The sequence below is a fragment of the Neoarius graeffei genome, chromosome 1 (assembly GCF_027579695.1).
Source record: "Neoarius graeffei isolate fNeoGra1 chromosome 1, fNeoGra1.pri, whole genome shotgun sequence".
Lineage (NCBI taxonomy): Eukaryota > Metazoa > Chordata > Actinopteri > Siluriformes > Ariidae > Neoarius > Neoarius graeffei.
The window spans coordinates 120,007,859-120,029,938 of NC_083569.1; the positions used below are offsets into that span (position 1 = coordinate 120,007,859).

The following is a 22,080-nucleotide window of genomic DNA, read 5'->3' on the forward strand; positions in this document are numbered from 1 at the left end:
CAGCTAGTGGGGAAACAACAACCAAACTGTCATCTAAAATAATACTGCTTTCAACCAAAGAACATCACTCATCTTTCAGAAAAAAAAAACAAAAACAGCTTTATTCATTCCCAAATTGTAGGAAATATTTTTATGGCCCACTTGTTCACCAACAGCAAGCAAAACATCCTCCACAGTAAAGTGCGGGTCAGCCGCGATCCTGACTGCGTGTCTGAGGGATGCCATCCTGCACACCACCAAACTCCAACCAACTACTCCTCAGTCACTTTCCAGTAGTCAAAAACTAAATAAAAGTTAAGTTCTCTTACGTTATCATGTAAAGAGAAAAGAAAAACAGGAGACGAGGAATTAAATATCTTAAAAAAAGAACACAAACTCATTCAGCACCTTCACTCACGCTCACACACCCAAACGCCCAGCATGCAGTGCAGAGAGAGAGAGAGAGAGAGAGAGAGGGAGAGAAAAGTCCGAGGCTCTCTGCATTATATACAGTGAGACTGAAAGTGGAGATGTGGATCATTAGTCACCTGCACAAACCTATGAATATAAAGCAGTTTGAAACGTTCTGGAAGATTCTCCACTTTCACAGGAAGACACTCAACAGTACTGTCGCTCTCTCCGGGGGACCGTTTACCCAACATTAAAAATGAAGGAGGGGGGGTTTAGAAAAGAAATATGAGAAAAGAAATGCTTTCTTCTTTGTTGGTGCTGGGTGAAAAAAAAAAAACGTGTCCACTGTAACCATGACAGCGCTCTTAGCATTCCTAGCCATACCTGTCAACCCTCCCGTTTTTCCTGGGAAATCCCTTATTTTGACTTATTTCCCGCTATCTTCCCGTTTTTTTATTTTCCCGAAAATATCCCGTATTTTGACATTAAAGTCCTGTATTTTCACAATATAAAAAAGTCGGTAGGTCCAGAATTCATGACGCGCCTCTGACAGGAGTTTACAGCAGGAAGTCGGGCCATGAATTCACGTCCCCGCCCTCTCAGGCATCAGTAATTACCTAACTACGTCTGGAGGCGAGGCTGAACAAGTGATTAGGTCCAGTGTTGCCAGATTGGGCGGTTTCAAGTGCATTTTGGCAGGTTTTGAACATATTTTGGGCTGGAAAACGTCAGCAGTATCTGGCAACACTGATTAGGTCTGAGGTGAAGATGGCAATGCTAATAGCTAAGAAAAACATTAGCCTCTCTTTCTTTGATGATTTCAACAAGTGCATGGCTGGAATGTTCCCAGACTCTTCCATCGCAAAGAAATTTTCCATGGGGAAAACGAAAGCCTCCCAAATAATCAAAGGTAAGCTACACATGTTTACATTAAGTATGTCCTGGCTAAGACCTCATAAATAGCCTAGTGTAAACTAATTGGTGTATTAACTGTTTTATCCACTCATTGTCTATTTTATTTTCTATCTGAAACTTACCCATTTTAAATCACTCTTGGTTTAATATTTTATATTACTCTTTATTACTCTATCTATCTATCTATCTATCTATCTATCTATCTATCTATCTATCTATCTATCTATCTATCTATCTATCTAGTGTTCCGAGGCCATGACTATGGTAAAACCATAATAAATTGGAATGGAATTGAATTTATTGACTGGTTATATAATGCCCTTTCTTATTTTAACATAAGATACGTATTTTAGCCCTTAATTTGGGAAATAACTGGTACCACTGAAAGCAAATAAAAATAAATGTATAGTTTATTCACAAATGCACTCTGTAAACCATAAGCATATTGAGTTTGGGTCTTGGCTATCACCAACATGCACCAGAGTACAGGAAATCACAAATACTAGATAGAAAATTGCCCCCCATTCAACTACACACCCACTTTTGGTGAAGAGTATGACTTTCCGAAATTTTCCTTATTTTGAGTTAAAAATCTGGGAAATATCCCTTTTTTTCAAACCTCAAAGTTGACAGGTATGGTCCTAGCTAGTACAGGCTAACGAATCGGCCAAGCTTACTGTGTAGATTCCATTTATTATTGCCAGTAATATACATGTCATGGCACATGCACCGCAAACTTTCTGATTTCATCCCCCACACACCGCAAGCTTTTCTGATCTCATCCCACATGCACTGCAAGCTTTTCTGATCTCATCCCACATGCACTGCAAGCTTTTCTGATCTCATCCCACATGCACTGCAAGCTTTTCTGATCTCATCCCACATGTATCGCAAGCTTTTCTGATCTCATCCCACACGCACATTGTGAGCATTTCTGATCACATCCTACATGCACAGCAAGCTTTTCTGATCTCAGCCCATACACACCGCAAGCTTTACTGATTGCATCCCACATGCAACGCAAGCTTTTCTGATCTCGTCCCACATGCACCGCGAGCTTTGCTGATCTCATTCCGCATGCACCATGAGCTTTTCTGATCTCAGCCCACACACACTGCAAGCTTTTCTAATAACATGCTACATGCACAGCAAGCTTTTCTGATCTCATCACACATGCATCGCAAGCTTTGCTGATCTCATTCCCCATGCACCATGAGTTTTTCTGATCTCATCCCACATGCACCGCAAGCTTTTCTGAACAACATCACCAAGTTTCTGGAATAATTCTTTAGGGGCGCCAATATTTTTTGGTCTTTCTTGTGCTGGAGTAGGGGTAATTGCTTTTTTTTTTTTAGAGCAAAACAAAATGGCTTCTGTTATTTCATTGCACACACACACACACACTTTGATTTTGAGGTATCTATTAAAATTTCTCAGATAGACACGGACGAACTGCATGCTGGGAGAACAGACACGGTAATGAGCGCAAACAGTTGCATCACACACACGCACACACACATCTCTCTATGCTGTCTATGTATGTGTGTGTGTTCTGTGACAAAAAAAGTGTTCCCAACTGTGTTCTGTTTGTGTGTACAGCCAATTAGGAGCAGGTGTGGCATGACACCTGAACACACACACACACACACACCATGAATAAAAAGACAAGAATTCAAAGAAGTCAAAAGAAGGAAAAATGCCTGTGAGTGAATAAGAGGCTTGTGTGTGTGTGTGTGTGTGTGTGTGTGTGTGTGTGTGTGTGTGTGTGTGTGTGTGTGTGTGTAAGAGAGGATAAAAAGGCAGAGAAGTGGAAGAATCCATCAGTAACTTCCTGTTCAACAAAGAACACACACACACACACATTACCCTGACCAAGTTGAGGAAGTTGAGAAACAACACTGTTGCTATGGCAACCAGCAGCCACAGACTCCAGGCTAATTAATAGGATTTAGGTTTAGCTAGTTAGCACATAGTCTTTAAGAGCTGTTGTTGTTGTTGTTTCCCTGTGCACTGTATGCTCAGATACCCCATGTGCTGTTCGGTGTTGTGTGTGTTCTGTTCTGAGCTGCTTTTCTGCTCAGCACATTTGTACAGAGTGATTATTACTTAGGGTGACCAGACGTCCCGGTTTTACCGGGACAGTCCCGATTTGGGGTTGTGTGTCCCGAGTCCCGACAAAAGTCTGTCGGGACACGGATATGTCCTGGTTTTCGCCACTCGCGACGTTTGCGACTGAGCAGCGTGGGAATCATTAGCGGAGAAATGTCTGCATTTACTATTTTGATGAATTGACAGGAATAGCAAACTTTCCTGGTTACTGCCCCCTGGCCCTGTGGCATGGGTGTTTATTTAGCCACATTATTCCAGACAACAAAACGTGTTGCCATGCAACAATAAAATAAACATTAACTGGCGTGAATGTTCTTTGTCTAGCAGCTAGCAGCAGTAATGCCGCAGCAATTATAAAAGAAAATTTACCTTTTCCAAAGGTTTACAGGGCACCTACCCCTTCCTCTGAGAGGTGCAGAACAATGCGCACGAAGCCTACTGCACACACTGTAAGTGTTTTGTTCTTGTACTGAGTTGGGTAGCCTATGTTGCAAATGCTGTGCGCTCCTGTGGGGGCTTTCCTCGGGCTGTCACCCCTCTCCTCCTTTACTGCTGTTTTGTTTGAGTGTATATTTTACGGAAGCCGCGAGAGGGTTTTTATCTTTTTTTATTCACCTTGTTATCCCGAGATAACGACATAATTAATTCAGGATCTCGAGAAAACAACACAACTAATTCGAGATCTCGAGAAAACAAAACAATTATTTCATGATCTCAGCTGAATCACTGTATCTCCGTCGGTAGAGACGAAGCCGGGCCAGTCTTCTGCGGAGGTGCCGCGGACTAATTTTGAAATTATCCCTTATTAAAAGACTTAATGCAATCTCTCCCTGTGTCAACCCCTGATCAAAATATTGCCTTATTAGGTGATCGATTATTCCAGACATTCTAATGACCAAAGTTGCGTCTATACAGAATGAGAAATAGCCCCAAAGTCAGCATATCACAAGTCTCTTGGCGCACCTGAATGAACCATTTCTCAGCTGTTTACTCGAGATCATGAAATAATTGTTTTGTTTTCTCGAGATCTCGAATTAGTTGTGTTGTTTTCTCGAGATCCTGAATTAATTATGTCGTTATCTCGGGATAACAAGGTGAATAAAAAAAGGATTATATGAAGGGCCTCTCTCGGCTTCCGTAGTATATATTCTCAAATCACTTGTCTCTTTTTTGTTTCTGTTTAACATACCATTCTGACAGTTTGGCCATATTGCTGTGTTGAACAGCTTGTTGCACCTTCCATTAACGTGTTCACTTTTGTCCACATCTTCTTGCTTTATTCATTCAGTTGTGGGGAATGGTTAGTAAGGTTGATTCTGACCTAGGCTATGTTGAGGTCACATATCTACTTTTTAAGTTCATGCTATAGTGCATACAATTTTAGAGATATAGCCTACATGTGCATATGCATTCTTCTTGGTGTTCTCACAAACAGGTGAAATAAATCAGTTTAAATTTGGCCTATGGACATAGCCTGGCCTATTCTCAGCCATTACAAAATCTGTTGTCTGACCATAATTTAACTGATCTGTATACCACTATGCTACTAGATAACAAATCGCCTGTTTGTTTTATTTCATGTGAGATGTTGATAAATGCACTGTAAAAAAAAATAGTTGAGAATACTTGAAATTTCAAGGCAACAGTCTGCATTAAGAATTTTATGTTTTGCCAACGATGTGCCCATGATAATCCAAACTATGATAAAACTGTTATCTTTATTAAGAATTCTTAATTAAGTCAATTTTCAATTCCTCATTCTGCCAACATAGATTTCTCTTTTTGCCGAACAGTGGCATTCACAGTAGTGCAAAAAGGCAATTGAGGTTATCACAATTTTTTTTTTTTTAGATTTTTTTGGGGCTTTTTTCACCTCTATTTGGATAGGACAGCGTAGAGACAGAAAATGAGCAGGAGAGACGGGGAGGGATCGGGAAATGACCTCAGGTCGGACCCGAGTCCCCGGATTTATGGTATGGCGCCTTATCCACCTGAGCCACGACGCCATCACAATTTATCATTAAACTATACATGCCTTTTTTCATTGTTCTACACAATTACAAAACTTCAATATTGAAATAAAGTTTTTAAAACCCACATCGTGGATATGGCATCGTGGCTCAGGTGGATAAGGCACCATACCGGGGACCCGGGTTCGATTCCGACCCGAGGTCATTTCCCGATCCCTCCCCGTCCCTCTCTCCCGCTCATTTCCTGTCTCTACACTGTCCTATCCAAATAAAGGTGAAAAAAGCCCCCCCAAAAAGTCTGATAACCTCAATTGCCTTTTTGTACTACTGTGAATGCCACTGTTCAGCAAAAAGAGAAATCTATGTTGGCAGAATGAGGAATTGAAAATTGACTTAATTAAGAATTCTTAATAAAGATAACAGTTTTATCATAGTTTGGATTATCATGGGCACATCGTTGGCAAAACATAAAATTCTTAATGCAGACTGTTGCCTTGAAATTTCAAGTATTCTCAACTATTCTTTTTTTACAGTGTGTGAGCTTCAACAAAATGATAAGAGCACCTCTCTGAGTGTCACGTTTACGTAAAAAAAAAGATGTGCGTGCATGAGCATAGTCATCCTATTATTACTGCAGTTCTATATTCTACAGTCTTATTGCTCCATATTACTGTATAAGAGCAGTATCAGAGTTTAGTATAATCACACCAGCATTATTTAAGATATGGAACATAGGAACGTGTGTAACAGTGTGCTACTCTAGTATTTATAATTACACAAAGATGTTTATATTTTAACACACCCTGCATGTACATGCAGTATTTTCTTCTTTTTCTTCTGGGTGCCTATGGAGCTTCCTGCCCCCCTCCTTCTGCCCCCCTCTAATATTTCCTTTTTCCTTATTCATATTGCCCCGCCCCCTTCACCTCTTCCCTGTCTCTGCCACCCTGGGGAAGAGGTGTGTTTTCTGTCTGAGTCACTTTTCTTCATCTTATAACTCTCTCCTTTCTGTACTGCCATCCACTACTTTTATAACTATGATTCTGTATATTATTTATTTCTGTACACCCCCTTAATGTATTGTAGTGATGTCTTGTCTGTTTTCATGTATTTTGTTGTTCCTTCGTTACATGGTGTAACATGCGCCTGTGACTAATTAACTAGCCTACCTACTGACTGTGTAATTACACTGGTTAGCGATTAGCAATCGCGATTATTTAGTGTTTTCTTTTTTACTCTTTATAGGAGTTGGGGAAGGAGCTCACCCATGCTGTGTGCGTACATGTTGGTTTTGCAGGTGTGCCATTATTTTGTTAATTTTATCGTTTATAAATTACTGTTGTGACCCTTAGCATGTTAGCTAATTTTTCTTATGCTAGTTCCTGCTAGCATTAATGCTAACGGAGTTAGCTAGATTAGCTAGCTAACTCCCACTGTATTTGAATGGGAGGCTGGGCGATCCCTGGACATTTATTTAGCTTCGGTTGCTCCCTAAAGTGTTGCAAATTATCTGGGAAGCCTGTAATGTATTTGTTTGGGTTTATTTTACTTTATACTGTGTAAATATAGTGCTTGGGTTACGTTCCCTGTCTCTGTAACCTGGGGAAGAGGAGTTGGGGAAGGAGCTCACCCATGCTGTGTCGGTGTCACTTTTTATACCCACCCCGGACCAATCACAACACAGAGCAATAAACGACCGGTTACACGTGTAAAAGATGGAGGGAGAGAGAGAGAGAGAGAGGAATGTGTGAGAGAGAGGAAAGCGAGCAAGACAGACAGAGAGGAATGTGAGAGAGAGAGGAAAGCGAGAGAGAGAGAGAGACAGAGAGGAATGTGTGAGAGAGAGGAAAGCAAGAGAGAGAGAGACAGAGAGGAATGTGTGAGAGAGAGGAAAGCGAGAGAGAGACAGAGAGGAATGTGAGAGAGGAAAGTGAGAGAGAGAGAGAGAGAGAGAGAGAGGAAAGCAAGAGAGAGAGAGAGAGAGAGGAAAGAGAGAGAGAGAGGAAAGCAACAGAGAGAGAGACACAGAGAGAGAGGAAAGCAACAGAGAGAGAGACACAGAGAGAGAGGAAAGCAACAGAGAGAGAGGAAAGCGAGACAGAGAGAGAGAGGAAAGTGAGAGAGAGAGTCAGCAAGAGAGAGAGGAAAGCAAGAGAGAGACAGAGAGAGATAGAGTGAGCGAGAGATTGACAGAAATATATATACAGAGAGAGAGAGAGGAAAGCGAGACAGAGAGAGGAAAGTGAGAGAGAGAGAGACAGAGAGACACATAGAGAGAGGAAAGTGAGAGAGAGAGAGACAGAGAGAGAGGAAAGTGAGAGAGAGAGAGGAAAGCAAGAAAGAGAGAGGAAAGTGAGAGAGAGACAGAGAGAGAGAGTGACAGAAATATATATATATATATATATATATATATATATATATATATATATATATATATACAGGGCTTGAAATTCGCGGTGGTCCGGTCACCCGAGGCGACTTAATTGTCATTTGGCGAGTAATTCCTCTCACTAGCCAGCCGCTAGTTGAAAATAAAAAATATATATGAAGCGAAGATTCAGACACACCGTCAACTAAAGCCGCCACATATTAAGCGTGCGCCGTGTCTGTGTTCATCGATGTGTTTATCGGCAGGACGGAAACTACCGAAGAATTCCGAATCATATCGTGTACGAGTCAGGCTGTCAGTTTTTTCACTACTGTGCATGCATATAACGCATCTCGCTGAATATCGCGGTAATCACGTGTAGTATTGGACCAGGTGGGTGGAGCACAGAAGCACGGCAGGCCAGAACTGAGTTCTCAATCAACTATTTATTGCTAGCTTTTCAGCCTTTTATCACTTCCCAGCCGTGCACATGTGCGCACACACACACACGCGTACGTTCTGGTTGGGGAGAGAGCTCCCTTTCTCTGCTCTCCTCTCCTTTTAAAGGGCGCGGTCACTGGGGAAGATACACAAACACAGGTTAATCCCCATCAGGTGCAATGATTCCACCACTTACCTTCCCTGACTCCGCCCTCCATTCACAGACTGACGCTTGGCCACGCCCCCGCTGCCACATCATATTACCAAATTCAGTAGATGTGGCCACATTATCGCCCATTTAAACACGTGTTTTTGTTGTTGTTTACATCTACATCTGCCAAAGCTACGTCGCGATGTGGAATTTTCTGAAAGGTGTACAGAAACCGCCAGAGACGGGGACAAAGCGACCTCGGGCTGAAGAGGAGAAATGACAAAGGACTAGAGCGCCTTTATAGGTCTCACTATTCATCTTTCACTCTTCTCTGAACACATCACAAAGTATAAGGATGCTCTTAATGCTGCTCGATCTTCCTACTATGCTAATATCATTAAGAGTGGCAATCATAGACCCAAAACTCTGTTTAATACAATAAATAAACTTCTTCAGCCTCCTTCCTCAACCACTCCCAGTTCTCCTGCTCAGTGTCAGGCTTTTTTGGAGTTTTTCAATGATAAAATTGACAGTATTTACCAACACTTTCATTCTGAAATTCATTCTTCTGTCCTGCTAGTAGCTCTTCCTCATAAAGCTGACTGCTGTCTCTCTGCTTTCTCTCCTGTTGATTCTTCTAAAGTATCGGAAATCATGACTAAGTCCTCCTCCTCCTCATGTCTGTTGGACCCTGCACCCACTGCACTTCTTAAATCCTGTGTATCTGCTATCTCCCCTTATATTGCTCATATGATTAATCAGTGTTTTGCTTTAGGCACTGTTCCCACCTCCCTCAAAATTGCTTCAGTTACACCAATACGAAAGAAACCTGGTCTAGATTCTCTTTCACTGTCCAATTACAGACCCATTTCAAATCTCCCTTTCCTAGCTAAAGTAATGGAGAGAGTTGTAGCCTCTCATACTTTCCTTGCTCAAAATGATCTCTATGAACCGTTTCAGTCGGGCTTTCGCAATATGCATAGCACTGAATCTGCTCTCTTGAGAGTTGTTAATGACCTCCTGCTCTCAACTGATGCTGGTCATCTCAATGTCCTTGTTCTCTTGGACCTCACAGCTGCCTTTGACACTGTACATCATGAGAGACTCATTTCCAGACTATCTTCTTTTGGTATTACTGGCTTAGCTTTATCCTGGTTTCAGTCATATCTAGCAAACAGGCAACAGTTTATTTCTATTGGTGTTCATAAATCATCCACTGCTACTGTTGCTCAAGGTGTGCCTCAGGGTTCTGTCCTTGGTCCCCTTCTTTTTATATTATATGTTTCTCCTATAGGCCAGATTATTCGTAACCATGGCCTTAACTTTCATTGTTATGCTGATGATATTCAAATCTACATCACTATCACCCCTTCCATAGCCTCTGTTCAGCTGCTAAGGACTTGCATCACTGACCTCAAGCAATGGCTGCATAAGAACTACCTTAAACTTAATGCTGGCAAAACGGAGGTTCTATTAGTAGGTACCAAAAGACAGGTTCAGAATTTCTCCAGTTTTACTATTGATGTTGATGGTGTGTCTATTCATCCTTCCCAAGTTATAAAAAACCTTGGAGTTCTCTTTGACTCCACCCTTACGTTTGAACCCCATCTTAAACTAATTACTAAGAATGCTTTCTTTCACCTCTGCAATATTGCACGTCTCCGCCCTTTTCTTTTGGAAACTGATGCCAATATGTTGGTCAATGCATTTATTTTTTCTCGTCTTGACTATTGCAATTCTCTCTTTTATGGTCTCCCTGCCACATTGTTCAATCGCCTGCAGTCCATCCAAAACTCAGCAGCTAGAGTCCTCACACTCACCAAGCGCACTGTTCACATCACTCCTGTTTTACAGCAACTGCACTGGTTGCCAGTTATCTCCCGGATTAAATACAAAATCTTGCTTTTAACCTATAAAGCTCTTCATGGTTTCGCCCCTTCCTATCTCTGTGAGCTAATTCATTTGTACTGTCCCTCCCGCTCCCTCAGATCTTCTGTCTGTGGACTTCTGACTGTTCCTCGTTTTAAACTGGCATCTATGGGTGGCAGATCATTTAGTGTTGCTGCTCCTAAACTTTGGAATTTGTTACCGCAATCGCTTCGTGACTGTTCCACTCTCTCTTCCTACAAAGCCAACTTGAAAACTTTTCTCTTTACCTCACACTATTCTTCCTAATTTTTTATTTTTTTGGTGGTAACTCTTTTGTAAAGCGTCCTTGGGTTTGTGAAAGGCGCTATATAAATTGTACTTATTATTATTATTATAAGCAAACGTGGGAGCAGGGTAGGCCTTGGATGCGATATGATTTTTTATGGAATAATTAAATTTTTTCAAGTTGATTCCTAGTCAATATGAAGCTCCGAATGCTTTCTCTCTCATAAATGGTTAAATACAGAAAGCATGTTGGACATATTTTGGGTGCTATAGTCATGATAGTAAGTATATTTGTTTTCAATACTCATACACCAAGTTTTCCAATATATTATTATTTGTTGATATTATATTATGGTGCTCTGTGTTGTTCTCATTTATGTATTTAACAACAGTATCAAAATACTCGGGTGTTGAAATAAACGCACGTTAGTCATGAATAGTGATGCACCGATCACCATTTTTTGGGCCGATCACCGATACCGATCACCAAACAACTTGATCTGCCGATTGCCGATCACTGCCGATTTTTTTTTAAAATAATGAACTAATATATATATATATATATATATATAAAAAAGTCAAAATCTTCAAATGCACAGAATGCCTTTATTTTACTGTAGCCTTTGTGACAACATGTCACCATTCAAAATATAAATATGAATCTTTCCATTCAAAATGTAAATAAAAGAACATTAGAAAGCCAAGCAGACAGCTTCTAACTCACATTACAAAAAACTTGGGCTACTTGAAAACTGGCTTGTTAATGCTGGTTAAAGATAAAATAAACAATTGGCCACAAAACCAAAACGTGCAAGGCCTACTATCACAAAGGACAAAATCTTTCACTGCCCAATAACATGGGGCAAGTTTCTTTTGATCATTATGAGCATCTCTGCATTTTTGGGGGTGAGACGGTTTCTTTTGTCATCAATGATGTTTGCAGCTGTACTAAAGAGCCGCTCACTATCCACACTTGTGCATGGTGAACAAAGATAGGCTCTTGCTGTCTGTGCAAGTGCAGGGAAGCGGCCTTTATTCAGCTGCCAATAGGCAAGTGGGTTTGAACTGCGCTGCAATACAGACTCTGCCATGTACTGGCTGACCTGGGTGATAATGGTAATTTCCTGCTCACTCTGCCCTGCTACCTCATCGACTAACTCTGCGAACATTGCCTGCAAAGAGCAGGCAGGTGGGGTCTTGTCAGTTGACTTGCTGGAACTGGGTTGCTCCACAGTGCTTGTAGTGATGGGTAGTTCAGGGTGGCTGGTTTCAAGGGCGTTCTGAAGCTGTTCATGGAAAGATGGTTTGAGTGCCTCTGAGAAATATCTGTCTTTATACCTAAAACAGACATAACAAAAATGAAAACGAGAAATTGATTAGGTTATAGTGATATGCAAAATAACATTCATTTCAGTCAGGTAGCCTAGAAAAAAATACATCCATTGCCAGCTGATATTTTACATTTATATTATATTATATTATATTATATTATATTATATTATATTATATTATATTATATTATATTATATATTGTATTGTTGGGCTTCAGGAATATAGGCAACTTAATTGGGTCAGGACGTGTCTCTTACCTCGGGTCTAGCATTGTAGCTATTGTGTACAACTTCTGTGCATCAATGTCAGCGAATCGTCGTCGGACAGCTTCCAGTAGCACTGATTTCGCCGTCTTCACGCCATGGTCCGTCTCAGTTGTTTTCTCAAGTAGACGAGTGAGCGCTCGGATGCATGGAATTACGTCCGCAGCGGACGCAGTGGATGAGCTGATTTCTTTGGTTAGCTCTTCAAACGGGGCCAGGATGGTTATTGTGTTTTCAATCAATTTCCATTGGTGGACTGTGAAGTTGCATGGCAATTCGTATTCTGCTGCATATGATGCGAGGGCCAGTTTCTGCTCCAAGAGACTCTGGAGCATGTAGAAAGAACTATTCCAGCGCGTTGGTACATCTTGGCGGAGTTTTTTAATTGGCTGGCCGAGTTGCTTCTGACAGCTCTCCAGTCGACTGTATGCCAAGGGAGAGTGTTTGAAGTGTCCAACAATGCGTCTTCCTGATGCTACAATATCCGAGATGGAGCGCTGAGACAGTATTCCCTCATGTACCGCCAACTGTAGCGTGTGAGCCATACATGGGAGCCCAGGGAAATCTGCGTCTCTCATGGCTTTTTGCATGTTTTTTGCATTATCGGTTAGAATGGCGTGGATTCGCTCCGTTTGGATCCCCCATGACTGAAACATACAGCGATAAGCCTCCACCAAAGCCTCCGCGGAGTGAGACCCCGTGAACTCCTGACAGTGTAGCACAATGTTGTGTCTTTCAAAATTAGCATCAATAAAGTGCGCTGTTAAGCTAAGTAGAGACATTGGGCATGCGTCTGCACTCCAAATATCGCTGGTGAAACTAATGGATACGTTAGCCTTCAGAAGGGTTTCAATGTGTGCGTACACAGTTTGGTACAACTGAGGGAGACATACATCAGTTAGATATCTCCTGCTTGGGGCGTCGTAACGGGGATCAAGACAGGTCATCATTCGACGGAAAGATTTCTCCTCCACAACAGATAGTGGCTGTTCACCTAGGCAAACGAATTCCATAACCTTAGACGTGATGTCTTTCCACCTCTTACTTTCTCTGCTGTATGGTTCACGTCGATGTAAACTTTCGCTCAAAGTCGGCTGGCTGGGGGATGGGGATGAACCGGTTGCCTTCGGCTTGACAAGTTTCTCGTACTCGGCATATTCAGTTGAATGGCGAATTCTAAGATGCCTAATGAGGTTAGTGGTGTTGAACTGTCGAGGGGTACTTCCACCTCGAGGTATTGCGTCATTGCATACATTGCATACAGCAAGTTTCACATCTGCCTCACTCACTTTAAAGAAAGTCCAGACAGGAGAAGTCATCGCGTTGTCGAGATGCACTTGTAGGCTATGGTTGCGCGCTTGCCAGTTTTAAACGTCGCTAATAATTTACGTCACGCGATCGGCTTTTTGATCGGCATGTTTTTCCGATCGCCGATCAGGCTATTTTTGGGCAATATCGGCCGATCATGATCGGCAGCCGATCGATCGGTGCATCATTAGTCATGAACAATGGTAACTACTCTCTTTTGCGTTATTTTTGACAGAAGTAAAATTCATACATGAACAAATTTTGGCGAGTTGATTTTCTGTTTGGTGAGTTACTTTGGAAGGGAACTAGTCCGGCTGGCTGGTGAAAAAAAGTGAATTTCGAGCCCTGTATATATATATATTTAGAGAGAGAGAGAGAGAGAGAGAGAGAGAGAGAGGAAAGCGAGAGATCAAGAGAGAGAGAGAGAGAGAGCGTGGCAGAGTTTAAAGCTGCAGCTCTGTGGTTCAGCACAATACGGAAAGTGTGTGTGACTTCCATACGCTCCAATACAAGCAATCTGTCTCTGCAAATGAGACTGACCTGAACACACACACACACACACAAATCCACAAGAATGGAGAAAAACGCAGCAACAACAGATTCACGGCTAAAAGAGAAAATGGTCGATTTGTGCACTCAGCAGAATCGACAAAGCCGTGTGTGTGTGTGTGTGTGTGTGTGTGTGTGATTGATAGCTCTCTTGGAAAAATTATTGTTGAGGCCCTGAGGAAGTTTTCATCTATGTCATCTTGAAAGGAAAAAAAAAAGAAAAGAGGAAAAAAATGGTGAGAAGAAAGGAAATAAAACTGAAAAGATGGACAAAAGAAAGAAAGAGGCAAACAAAGAAAGAAACTATAGAGAAAAGGAAAATAGAGAGAAAAATGAACAGGGTGAGATGAGAAAGAAAGAAAAAATATAGTGAAAAGAAAGAAACCAGAAAAGAAAAATGGACAGAAAGAACATCCGAAATGAAAATCTGGATCGAAGAAGAAAGAAAGAAAGAAAGAAAGAAAGAAAGAAAGAAAGAAAGAAAGAAAGAAAGAAAGATGGTGAGATGAGAAAGAAAGAAAAGCTATTTCATTGCAGGAAGGTTTTATGTTCTTCCTATTTGCTGAGGTGGACACCCAGGATGAATTTGCACACACACACACACACACACACACACACACACACACACACACACACACACACACACACACACACACACACAGAGAGAGCAGGATCACTCTATCACAGAACCATCACAGCCACACCGAGACATCATCAATCCATCTCGGAGCTCCTCCACATTCATTGCAGCGTGATGGAATCGCTTTCTCTCTCTCTCTCTCTCACTCCTCTTCCCCCTCCTCTCTCTCTCTCTCCTTCTCCCCCTCCCCCCTCCCCCTGTCTCGCAGAGCATGAGTAATCCTCCTGAGATTTTCCTCATCTCTCTGTAGTCACGCCAAGCCGTCTCAGAAGCCACCATCACACTCCATCCAGTCATGAGCGTCTCGAGCTGAACCCGTGCTCTCAGTCAGCTGGTGTCTCTGCACGCGCGTGTCTTTAGGGATTAATCCCAGGAGAGCAGTCCCAGGGTGTGATCACCGCACCGTGTGCCCCAGCAGCTCCAGGCCCCCTACAGCGCTCCATTCACACTCACATCCTCAAAGCTGCATCAGCGTTTCCATGGGGACACTTCCTCGTCCTCAGAGTCGGGCTCCGCAGCTGCTGAACGGAGCTACACGCTCAGGTTATTCACCTTGCCTGTGTGTAGGCCACGCCTCCAGGGTTTTCACGGCCTTCCTTCAATAAACTGCTTTATTTAACAGTGAAATGGCCTCCGCACTCAGTACGAGATCAGCAGTGGATCCAGCGCACACGCTTCCTTTCCATTTCAGCTGACCTTTAATAATAACACTCCATTAAACTGATTAAAGGCACGAGACAGCAGCCATACTCAGTGTTTACACACCTGCAGTGCATTCTGGGTAATACACGCCAACGATTACTCCGCCTCCAGACCACCTGATGGTGAGCTAATAACATTCAACATTAACTGGAGAAATGCATTCTGTCAAAAACAAAGAAAAGATGGTGAGAGAAAGAAAGAAAAAAAAGAACATCAAAAATGTATATCTGGAGAGAAGAAGAAAAAGAGTGATAGAGAGAGAGAAGTGAGAGAGACAGAAAGAAAGAAACAGAAAATACAGAGAAAGAAAAAATGAAGATGCTGAGATGTGAGAAAGAAAGAAAGAAAGAAAGAAAGAAAGAAAGAAAGAAAGAAAGAAAGAAAGAAAGATGGAAAAAAGAACATAAAAAATGTATCTGGAGAGAAGAAGAAAAAGAGTGAGAGAGAGAAGTGAGAGAGACAGAAAGAAAAAAACAAAATATAGAGAAAGAAAAAATGAAGATGCTGAGATGAGAAAGAAAGTAAAAAAGAAAAAAAATATGGTGAAGAAAGAAAGAAAGAAAGAAAATGGAAAATAAAACTAAAAAAACATCAAAAATGAAAATCTGGAGAGAAGAAGAAAAAAGAGAACAAAAGAAGCAAACAAACAGAAAATATGAAGAAACTAGAGAGAACTCGACACCAGCGGTGTGGATGGGGATGCCTCCGCCCGGTAGACTACACGCCTTATTAAGTTGTGATTTGGGGATGGACATTTGACCTCACAGTAATCTTGACCTGGTGAAATTACGTGTATTAGCCTTGGAGATATTGTGTTCACAAGGTTTTCGGACAGACATTTGACCTCACAGTGACCTTGACCTTAGACCTTTTGATCTCAAAATCCAATCAGTTCATGTTTGTCCCAAAGCGCACAAATGGTGAAAGTTTGGTGAAATTCCTTTCATTAGCCTTTGAGATATGGCGTTCACAAGGTTTCGGGATGGACGGACGCACGCACGCACAGACGGACGGACAACCCAAAAACATAATGCCTCCTGCACCTTACGGTGGCGGAGGCATAAAAATGAAGATGCTGAGATAAGAAAGAAAGAAAGAAAGAAAGAAAGAAAGAAAGAAAGAAAGAAAGAAAGAAAGAAAGAAAGAAAGAAAGAAAAGGGGAAAAATGACAAAATGAAAACCTGAAGAGAAGAAAGAAAGAGAAAAAAGAAGCAAACAAAGAAAATATAGAGAAAGGAAAAATGAAGATGCTGAGATATGAAAGAAAGAAAGAAAGAAAGAAAGAAAGAAAGAAAGAAAGAAAGAAAGAAAGAAAGATGAAAAAGGGGGAAAATGAAAACCTGAAGAGAAGAAAGAGAAAAAAGAAGCAAAGAAAATATAGAGAAAGGAAAAATGAAGATGCTCAGATGTGAAAGAAAGAAAGAAAGAAAGAAAGAAAGAAAGAAAGAAAGAAAGAAAGAAAGAAAGAAAGAAAGAAAGAACATCAAAAATGCATATCTGGAGAGAAGAAGAAAAAGAGAGAGAGAGACAGAAAGAAAGAAAAAATGAAGATGCTGAGATGAGAAAGAACGAAAGAAAACAAATATGGTGAAGAAAGAAAGAAAATGGAAAATAAAACTAAAAAAAACCATCCAAAATGAAAATCTGGAGAGAAGAAGAAAAAAGAGAACAAAAGAAGCAAACAAACAGAAAATATGAAGAAAAAATGAAGATGCTGAGATGAGAAAAAAGAAAGAAAGAAAGAAAGAAAGAAAGAAAGAAAGAAAGAAAGAAAGAAAGACATTCAAAAGAACATCAAAAATGAAATTCTGGACAGAAGAATGAAAGAAAGCGAAAGAAAAAGCAAAGAAAATGGAGAGAAAGAAAAAATGAACAAGGTGAGACAAAGAAAAAAAAATACGGTGAAAAGAAAGAAACAATGAAAACAGGAAAATAAAAATAGAAAAATGCGTGACCAAGCCTTACAAAGTCTGATGTTCTCGTACGGTTTGAACACTACCTGCTGGATATCATTGCTGTCGTTGTTGTTTTTTCCTTTTTTATAGCTCTGATGTTCTGGTCAGTTTTGGGCTTTGGGTTCTCCTGCCTCCATGTTCCAGTTTCTGATTTCTGACTTTTTCAAGTTTTGGGTTCCTTGCTCTGGTTCTCTTCATTCCTGCTTTTCCATCCAGATTCTCATTCTCACAGTGTTTTAGTTCCTGGTTCTGGTTCTCCTGGTTTCTATACTTCAGCTCCTCATTCCTGAATCTGCTTCTCATGAGTCCTGCATTTCCCGTCTCTTTTGTGTTTTGTTTTTTTCAATTTTTGATTCCTGTCAATGAATGAACGTGTGTGTGTGTGTGTGTGTGTGTGTGTGTGTGTGTGTGTATATGAGTGTTTAGTCTATGTCTAGTTCTTATCTAGAGTGTTTATACTGTTTATATTGTTTGTTTTTTCAATTATTCTATTTTTATTTTTATTTATTGCATTGCCTGTTTGCACCGTGGGTCAGAGAGGACTGAAATTTCACCTGTGCTGTATGTCGAGCATGTATAGCATATTTGACAATAAAGTTGACTTGACTTGAATTGATGAATGTTCATGTCATCATCTGTCTCATGATTGTTTCAAGGAATTAAAAAATAATAATAATTATAGAAATAAATATAAATAATAATTTAGAAATAATTGTAGCTCAGTAGTTCAGGTTCCATGTATGAGTTCAGTTCTCCTGGTTTAGACAGTATTGTTCAGCTTCTGGTCCCCCAGCCTTTTATTTTTCCAGGTTCTGGTTCCTGGTTGTTCTGGTTTCTATTATTCTGCTTCCTGGCTCTATTTTTTTTTTTCCCAGTTGTCCTTTTTTTTTTTAAACTCCAGGGTTCACTTCCTGGTTCCTGACTCTGGTTCTCTCAGTTCCTCTGATTTCCAGTGTCTAGTTCCTAACTCTGGTCATCTTTTTCTCAGCCCCTGGTTCTCTGGTTCGTACTTCTCTGATTATTATTTCATTGTTGTCCCAGACGCCCAGTTTCTGCTCTGCCTGGTTATAGGAGTCTACTTTGTGCGTTTTCTTCGAGTTTGATGTTTCTCTTTCCCATGCTTCCCCTAGTTCCCAATTTTGAGATAAGTCTTCTGGTACCTGAGTCCAGTCGCAAGACCACTTTTTGAAGGTCTCGGTCTCATTTTAGAATCAACCGCATTTGTACTCGATCTTGTCTTGGTCTCAGACACGGAGGACCACAGAGGTCTTTTATTTCAAGACCACAACTGTGGGGATTTCACTAAACTGCCTGTGTATTGTCTGATTTATTTGTTGACACCGTTACTGTGATTGGAAAACTTCCTGCTTCAAATGCGACCAATAACGTGACTCATTGCTAATTCAAAATGGATGTCTGTCCATCTGCCTGCCTGTCTGTCTGTCTGTCTGTACTGTACTTGTCAATAAACACCTGAAATCTCTGAGGCTAAACCAATTCTTTTCCCGAGCCCAAGCATAAACGTGAAGTTTTGGAAAAAGAGCACTTTTTAAAATAAATTAGGAGGTTTTTTTTTTTTTTTTTTTTTTTTTTGTGTGTGTGTGTGTGTAAAAGGAACCCACTTTGCTTTCATGTCAGCTCAGTCCTCCATAATTAGATTTGCCAACTTTAAATAAACGGCCGCTAATAGCTTTTTAATACCCGCCGCTGAGGAGACGCTGAGACGTTTAGCCTCATGGAATTTAATTTTAGAGCAGAGCGGAGCGTTCAAGAGTGTGTTCACTAATCACTCGAGTATGCGACAACATGTGCCTAATGAAAACACACACACACACACACTGAGCCAAGGCCCTTAATAATCAGAGTATTGTATGGACTTGCTTAACATTGAATGGTTTATGATTATTTATCCTCATAACACTCAATCGTGTGGAATTAACAGACACACTTTTGCTTCTAAACTCATTAGCGAACTGGCTAGCATGGTGTCTGTGTGCTAAACAGCTAGCGGAGTAAAGTAGTCAAGTTCCTTTAGCTGTAGGAACACAACAAACCTTGCAGATTATTAAAACATTGAAGAATTATTCACTGAAGGTGAAGTGAATATCGATGAATAATAACTGAGATGAAGTCACGCCTGAGGCGGATAATTGTTTCTGAATAAATGCACAGACGATTGCTTCAAAACAACAGCAACAACAACAAAAAAAAATTGCATTAAAAAATTATTTATTTCAATCTTCAAAAGCGGCATGCAAATGTCGCAGACTTGTGTATATTGCACAATCGAAGAAGAAAGACAGTATTTCCCATAACTCTCAGCTCAGCTGTGACGTCTGTTGTGTCATGACGTTGATCCAACCAGGGGCGATTCTAGCATCTGATCTTTGGGGGTGCTTAGCCCCCAGAGCTGACAGAGGCACCTGGCTTGAACGACAGTGTTTCCACGTTTATTCCGCATTTAGACTAGACTTAACTAGACAAGAAGACTAGACTAGACAAGACTAGACTTATGCAATGTTTTAACAGAAGCTGACCCGATAAACTATGATATCTACACATTTACAACCACTGACACAAATATTTACGTTATATTTTTAACTAAACAAGACCTACTACTGCATTTGTAATGTTGGAGCTATTCATTTTGAACAGTGGTAATTGTTAATTAATGTGTTATTGTGTATTGTGTAATAATAGTGTGTATTATTATGATTTTACATTACTAGCACCGTAGCACTTGTACAGCTCTGCACAAAAGTATCTCGATATGGATGATTAATGTTGTTTTTATCATTCTGTTCATAGACCAGGGAACATCAATATTGCATTATGCATATTACTGTGTTGTGTTTAACAATTGTAACTCCAGTCTGTACCTTCACATCTCGCTATGCCAGTAATACTCAGGTGCTACTTCGAGTTCCTCATCGGCGTGGAATCCAGTTAAAAAAAACACCATGTCGTAGCAAGTACTCGCGCGGACAGGCAACCCAATCAGAGGGGACGCAAGGAGGAGAGGGATTTTACTGCTCATAGAACTATCACCTAACAGGTGAATTCAAGAACACACACACGCCCGCGCACACATTCATTGCGCAGTGCGCAAGGGCACTTATTTCTGAAAATTACGTCCAAAAGCAGTGTTTTTGAGGGTGCTGAGCTAGGGGGTGCTGAGCTCGTTTTTGGGGGTGCTTGAGTACCCCCAAAAATAGGTTAAACACGCCCCTGGATCCAACCTTTCTAAGTGAAGCAATCTGGCTTCTTGACAAAAACACTTTTTTTTTTGGAAATTTGTAACTTTTAAATCTCTGATTTTCTGAGGTGTTTTTTTCCTCGTAAATTTGTGTCTTCTTCATCATGTCATTCCTGACTTTTATTTATTTATTTATTTTTGACTGCTCTACTGGCATACGATGTGACAGATATGCATCTCCCACGAGTCCACTATTACACCAATGCCATTGGGGGACGTGAGTACGGAAGAGGGCAGCCTACTCACCCACAGCCTGGTGTTAGCAGCACTTGGTCATGGATTTTTATACCCGCTACAGACCCTACTCAAGAGACTATTAACTACCTGACTTTTTAATCTACGATTTCGATGAAGTCTAATAATCTGTAATTAGATATTGATTGATTTTTGATTGATTGATATTACTACAATATATCTAATATATACAATACAATCTAATACAATCTAATATATATATTACTATATATTAGATATTACTACATGGTTATTTTTACACACACACACCTGCTGTATTTGGCTTTCCTGGAATTTCGTAAACAATAACACGGCTGGATCATTGAGAGGATTGAACTAGTTTTGTTGGACTTAACTGATGTAACTCTTGAATAATTGCGATAAAATTTGCAGATTTGACTTGTCCAGACAAAACATTTAGTTGTCCCAGACAGTCGGATAACCGTTAATGTTGAACCCTGCCATGACGTTTTAAGGCCATTGTCAGTAAAATAGAAAACAGAGCTTGGGCAGAGGGGGAGGGGGAATAATATTCTGAGAAAAACTCAGTCGTACATTTACGAGAAAAAACTCAGATATTCAAGATTAAAAGTCAGATATTCCAAGATTAAGAAGTCACCAATTTGTCAGAAAATAACTCTGGCTGCAGTGCATTCTGAGAAATGTAGTCGAAAGTCTCTTTGCGCTTTATTCTTATTTACACTGAGTCACATAAAATCCTTTGTTTTGAAATTGATAAAATGAACCACAATCCATGTCCCAACAGCTAGCTGCTGTGTTCGGGGATCAGGTCGTCGAGGCCCCTGCCTTCGACTGTAGCCTAATCCACACTGCACCAGCCCCCTACGGCTACCTCTGTGGGTGGTGAACATCGAGAGGAATCAGCTGAGGTGGCTCGGGCATCTCTTTCGGATGCCTCCTGGACGCCTCACTGGGGAGGTGTTCCAGGCATGTCCCCCCGGGAGAAGGCCCCGGGGAAGACCCAGGACACGCTGGAGGGACTATGTCTCTCGGCTGGCCTGGGAACGCCTCGGTGTTCTTCCCGAGGAGCTGGCCGAGGTGTCTGGGGAAAGGGAAGTTTGGGCTTCCATGCTCAGACTGCTGCCTCCGCGACCCGGCCCCGGATAAAGCGGATGAAGACGAGATGAGACGAGAACCACAATCCCACCTTACCTTTGAATAGTTTTAGACCAAACTTTATAGCATCTTTAGTGCTTTTATTTAGGAACAACATTTTCTTTCATCATTTGTAATTCTTCCTCATTTATGGTGACGAAGTGATTTGACACCATTTTCCCAAGTCACTCAAGGTGATTATCGAGAAATAGTCTGAATTTCTCAAT

The 22,080-nt window shown here is 41.0% G+C and overlaps 2 protein-coding genes across 4 annotated transcripts in view; both read right to left on the reverse strand.

Annotated features, from left to right (window-relative positions):
• The window catches only part of sorcs2 (sortilin-related VPS10 domain containing receptor 2), a 511,416-nt gene that overhangs the window by 202,435 nt on the left and 286,901 nt on the right, over nucleotides 1-22,080 (reverse strand). The window lies entirely within an intron of this gene.
• On the reverse strand, nucleotides 11,150-13,576 carry LOC132882755 (zinc finger BED domain-containing protein 4-like). Its single transcript, XM_060915864.1, has 2 exons — nucleotides 12,088-13,576; nucleotides 11,150-11,836 (listed from the first exon to the last, which is right to left on the reverse strand). The coding sequence occupies exons 1-2, from the start codon at nucleotides 13,410-13,412 to the stop codon at nucleotides 11,341-11,343; spliced, it is 1,821 nt and encodes a 606-aa protein (XP_060771847.1). The 5' UTR covers nucleotides 13,413-13,576; the 3' UTR covers nucleotides 11,150-11,340.